The sequence below is a fragment of the Elephantulus edwardii genome, unplaced genomic scaffold (genome assembly GCF_000299155.1).
Source record: "Elephantulus edwardii isolate Elephantulus edwardi_28Jun2011 unplaced genomic scaffold, EleEdw1.0 scaffold00040, whole genome shotgun sequence".
Taxonomy (NCBI): Eukaryota; Metazoa; Chordata; class Mammalia; order Macroscelidea; family Macroscelididae; genus Elephantulus; species Elephantulus edwardii.
The window spans coordinates 4,271,227-4,277,143 of NW_006399790.1; the positions used below are offsets into that span (position 1 = coordinate 4,271,227).

A 5,917-nucleotide genomic window follows, 5' to 3' on the forward strand; every position below is an offset into this window, starting at 1 on the left:
CACACACACCCCAGATAGGGGTATCCCAATGTCGAATATCTTGAATATGCTAGCAAGATGGAGGTCTGGGTCTGTGCCAGGACCCCCGCCCTCGTCCCCGCTACATGCACGCGCGCGCACACCGCCCCCCCACACCCCCCCCAGACACCGGTATCCTAATGTCGAATATCCTGAATATGCTAGCAAGATGGAGGTCTGGGCCCGTGCCAGGAACCGCCATTGCCGCTTTCACGGGGGCGCCAGTCAATAGAGGAGGAATGATGGGAAGTCTTAGCAGGGAGTCCAGTTGCCAAGCCCGAGTGAGCAATGACACAGTCAGTGATTGTGAATTGTGGAGTCTTGGAAGCCTTCTCCCCTGTTTCTACAACCCCCAAACCCCACCGCCCCCTCCACCTGGTGATACCAAACAGCCCCCGTAAAACATGGCTCAATTACGCTTCCAACTTGGATGTCTCCATCCAAGAACACGTGGGCCTTGGGTGGAGGGGTGTAGCTTGAAGTAGATCTTCAGAAGTTGGGGTCCCTGCATTACAGCTAAGTATGAATCCTTGAGCCTGGTGGAAGCCAAGGTAAAAATTTCTTTTTTAAGTGGAAAAATTTCTTTTTTAAGTAATTGCCTGACCCACCTCCATGGCTTAGTGGTAAGAATTGTGCTTCCAATACAAAAGCATCATTTTCAATTCACCAGCTTTTCCATGGGATAAAGATGGGCAGTCTTATTCCATGTGACTTAGTGCCTCTGAAAACTCCATGTACTGTCAGTTATGGGTTGATTCTGACCCATGGCAATCAACAGCAACCCACCTCCAAATAAGAAGGGCAATAGTGACACACTGCATTGGTGTCAAGAGACCTTTTTGAAGACCCTGTTATGTGATCCTGAGGATGGATCATCTCCTATTCAAAATCCCTATAGTAATGGGGGACTGTACAGCAGAGACAAGAGACAAGGTCCCCTAATAGGAGTGAAGATGAGGGCACTGAGTGCTGATATGAGTCCATGTAAAGACCCACAGGTATTTTTAAACTATGAAGAGAGCCTAGTCATGCTAACATGTGCTTATGCTCTCCCAAGGCTCGTCAGGGATATGAGAAAAAAAGATGGTCAAAGGGTACAGATATGATAAGTTGGGGAGGGCATGGCGGTCTCCAAAGAACCTAGGACAGAATGGGCCCTACTGTGCTGTCATTGCTGAGCTACCCTGTTAGCAATGGTACTATTTGTGTCCCAGAGGGCTTTGTGGTGTCAGGATGAGTGTTAGAGAGAAAGGCCTAGGCATTACTAGAAATGGATATGTTGTTCTTGTTATGTACCATTGAGTCGGAACCAATTCATATACCTGACACACACACACCCCCCACCCTGTGAGTTTGTAGAGGCAGTAAATCTCATGGAAAGAGATTATCCATTTTACTCCTGTGGGGGAGCTGGTGGATTGGAGCCATATGCTTTCTGGTTGGCAGCACCACTCCTTACCAATATACCCTGGCAACTGATGAGGTTGTTAAGTTGAGGGGAGAAAGTTCCCCACTATCCAGTACATAGTCTCCCTACAGCCAGCCCCAGCTGTCCTCCACCAGGAAGGTCCAAGCAGGGCTGGCAAGGGCAACTTCAACTTACTATAATTTCCTCTGCAGGGTCCTGAGGTTCCCAGAGGAATATTGCTGGTGAAGGGGCAAAACCCTGCCTCTCTCCTCCCACACTTGTACCAGTGTTCATCATGCCTCGTGGTCAGAAGAGTAAGAACCGTGCCCGGGAGAAACGCCAGCAGGCCCGAGAAGACACCTATGTTCTTGAGGGTGTTCAGGACACAGCAGCAGCAGCAGAAGTCTCCTCTTCTCCTCGTGGGGCATCTCCTCAGCGCCGCCCAGATCATCCTACTGCAAAGGGTCCTCAGAGACCCCCATCCACCCCCACTGCTGCTGCAGGTGCTTCCTGCACAGGGCCTGATGAAGGTACCCAGGGCCAAGATGGCGCCAGTGCACGTTCTTCTAAGGCCACCACTAAGGGTCCCCAGAGAGATCCTCTCGATAGGAGGATCAGCATGTTGCTGCAGTTCCTGCTGCACAAGTACAAGATTAAAGAGCCCATCACTAAGGCTGAGATGATGAAGATCATCAATAAAAGGTACAAGGAGCGCTTCCCTGAAGTCCTGAACAGAGTCTCTGAGCACATGGAGCTGGTCTTTGGTCTGAAACTACAAGAAGTTGACTCCAAAGCTAATTCCTATAACCTGGTCAGCACACTGGAGTTCAGCCAAGAAGAAAATATGCGTGGTGGCAGGTTTCCCAAATACGGGCTGCTGATGCCTCTCCTGGGCATAATCTACATGCATGACAACAAGATCAGCGAGGAAGAAATGTGGAAATTCCTAAGTAAGCTGGGGGTCCACAAAGAGAAGATGCACTTCATCTTCGGGGACCCTAAGAAGCTCCTCACCAAAGATCTTGTGCAAGAAAGGTACCTAGAATACCGGCAGGTGCCCAACAGTGATCCTCCATGCTATGAGTTCCTGTGGGGTCCCAGGGCCCATGCTGAAGCCAGCAAGACCAAGATTCTGGCATTTCTGACCAAGGTCCAGGAAATGGACCACAATGCCTTCAAAACCTTGTATATGGAAACCTGGAGAGAGGAGGAAGAGAAAGCAGCGGCTAGAGTGTGGGCCTGGGTTGGTGTCACTGCCAAAGCCAAGGCCAAACCCAAGGCAAGCTCCAGCAGATCCTCCCGTTCATGAGAACTGTGAGGAAGATTTCTTCCAGTAGATGTTAAAATGACTGTTAGTCTTCTTAGTAGTAGAGGTGAGGTGGAATTGCCAATGGGCATTAAGACTTCTTAGGTGCCTGATACACGAGTTTCTTGTAGATTTTAGTTTGTCTTGAAATGTTGCACCTTTTGAGTTGGAAGTTTATTTACCTTCAAAGCTGAAATTTACCCTCAGACATTTCTTGCCATTTTCCTGGTTTGACTGCAATATTGTTTAGCTCAGTAAGACAAATAGAAAATCTTGGATCCTAAGCATGGCTAAGGGGACACGGGAGCAGTGGCACATCTGTGGAGATGGTGAAGAAGTCCACAACAGAGGGGGAAGTGTGAGACTGATGAGGGATGGTATGAAAGGTGGTTCAGTCTTGGTCTCCATTAGAATTACTTTTGGTAAAAGTAAAATGTTCCAATGTTTTTTAACTTGTTCAGAAATATGAGAAAAAAAAAATCCTGTTGGTTTGCACTTGTTTGTTGTTCACTGGCTCTTATTATTCTTAATTGGCAATTAAACAGCACACTGTTGTTGTTTTTGATTGCCACCAAGTTGAGCACAACTCATAGCAACCCTATGAACAAATGAGCTGAAGCCTTGCTATCACTATTGTCATTTCTCAAAGCTCATAGAGTTTATAGAGGCATGTTATTTAGGAAGTAGATACTGGGTATTTTAGTCAAAGACATGTAAAGTGTCTGCCATTGATGTTGATGACAAGGTGTACTAGCTGCTCTGAAGAATGGAAGATGCTTGGACTCCAAGTCCTAAGGCACTAGTGAAGAAAGAGTGGTAACTTCAAGGTTCCCTCTAGTGTAAATCACAGTTCTGTGTCTTGGGCTGCTTTCATCTCTCAAGGGGAGGAATTTTTAATTGAGTTGGGAAAGGTAGGGGTTTGGTATAAGGTGGGTGAAGCTTGGGAACAGGAGTCTGCAGGGGGCTGGAGGAGGGATAAACAATGGCTGATGTATTCCCTTCAGAGACTGACCATGGACTGGAGACTGGCTTTCAACAGGTTTTCCAGAATCCTGGTTGAACCAGAAAGAGATCCATACCTAGGTAAGGACTGTAAAGTGTCCTGTGCTTTTTGTCAGTGACCTTGAACTTGTGCACTGTTACATGCACATCACTTGGACATTTCTGAGAAATGGTGTCATCTCCCTTGAGGTGAGATAACAAAAATCTTCCTTTCTAGCAGTTTACCTTGGGCAAACATTTTCATTGGGTATTTGAAGTATGTGGTTCTCAATGTAGATGTTCTTGGGTGGCACAAATTGATTACGTTCTCTACTTTGAGCTTGGTGGTTAATGCTTGGAAACAACACTAACATGTTTGAGAAAACAGCCCTGGCAATCTGTTTTCAAAACCCTATGCGGGCAGGGGGGAAATGCCTGGCTAACTGGTCTACTAGAGACTGGTGGAACTCTGAGAATATGGTTCTTAGACATCTTTCAAACCTAGAATAAAACTCACACCCATGGCCCAAATGGCAACAGACAGGCATATAAGATGAACTTTAATAGCCGGGTGACACCTTACTCAGAATAACCAATAATATAAGGTCAAAAGAGGAGCATTTGCCCAAGGACAAATCATAAAGGGTAGGAAGGGGTAGGGTAGATACATTAATAGAAATGAGAATCACAGCAAAGAAATGGGAAGAAAGCAGTTATATTAGGAACATTTTCATTAAACTTACAGAACAATTTATATGAATGGTTGGGTATAAAACCAATTTGCTTTGTAAAGTCAAACTCAAAACAATTCAAACACAAAACTCTATGGAGCAATTCTAGTCTATACAGTGGCCACCATGAGTCCAAACAGATTATATAATGACTAACATAAAATGTCTTTAATAGAATTTTTCTTTCCTAAAATAAAAAAAAACTTTTTATCTTATCCTGTCCTGCTCACTGATCTTTATCCCTTGGCAAATGCTGCCTTTTTGAGGCTGGTGGTAGGAGTGATGTCTCCTTGGTAATACTGACTATCTTAGATGCCTGCTTTTTTGTTTGTTTTATTTGGCTGAAAGTTGAGGGAGTGTTGAGTTTTTTGTTCCAAGTTCACAGGATGACTAAGGTAACTTAAGTCTCTATCAAACCACTAACCCTGGATGGTTTTAGGTTTTGTTCCACATTTTCCATCCACCTCTATCCAGGTCCTCCAGCTGTGATCCTGTTTAGAGCGGTCAGTAGGAGTAGCTGGGCACCCTCTAGTTCTGGTCTCAGGGTGGTAGAGGTTGAGGTGCACACAGTTCATTAACCCTTTGGGTGAATTGTGTCTATGAATTGTGCTTTTCTTCCATCCCTTTTTTGTTGTGGACAAGGAGAGACTAATACTTGCATCTTAGATGGCTGCGCAATAACTTTTAAAACCCCTACCAGTAGCTACTCAAAATAGTAATGGAGAACATTGTGAACTTTCTTATGTCAGTTGACCTTGATGTCCTTTGAGACTATAGTCAAAGGCCCTAGGACCAGCAACCCATTCCTTCATGGTGACTGGTTATGACTAGGAAGTTTACCTAACTTGGCTCACCGTTGATTTTGTTATCAGTTGGTATATGTACTGGCTATTCTAATTGTAACATAGATTAGAGGCCTCTGAGATGGAAAAGCAGCTGGGAAAGATGGACATTGATTATCATTAACAGGACCACAAAGTGAGTTGCAAACAGCTGGAAAAATACATACCCAGATGAAGCAACAGATGCTATTATGTGATAAATTACTTTTTGGGTAGCCATCCAAAAGTGCAGTGGTTCAAACACCAACCACTCCACAGGTGATTGCACCCCGTGAGATTTTTTTCTTTTTTGAGAATTTTACTTGCTCAGCTGTACTTTGGCTGCTCTGGGTTTCTTTGTCATAGAATGTTGCCAAATGCTCCTAGAAAAGGGATCTGAAGAAAAACTCCATCATAATGTGTTCAAGGCCCCAAGCACTGTGACAAAGGCTTGACGTGCATGACATACAAGTCTATAGACCTACATGACAGGGTTTATTCAGAATCATTTGATATATGAAGATCTTGCAATAATAACAATTTCACAATGCTTTGGAAATGAAACAAAACCCCTGGTGTGAATTCTTCTGGAACCTACACTGTTTCACCCCTCTCAGCTTAACACTGACCTCTGTCTCTTAAATATCTTCTA

At 44.8% G+C, this 5,917-nt stretch overlaps 1 protein-coding gene across 1 annotated transcript; it reads left to right on the plus strand.

Moving 5' to 3' along the window:
• Positions 1-1,721: 1,721 nt before the first annotated feature.
• On the plus strand, positions 1,722-2,735 carry LOC102858731 (melanoma-associated antigen B4-like). Its single transcript, XM_006885090.1, has one exon. The coding sequence runs from the start codon at positions 1,722-1,724 to the stop codon at positions 2,733-2,735; it is 1,014 nt and encodes a 337-aa protein (XP_006885152.1).
• The last annotated feature ends 3,182 nt before the right edge of the window (positions 2,736-5,917 follow it).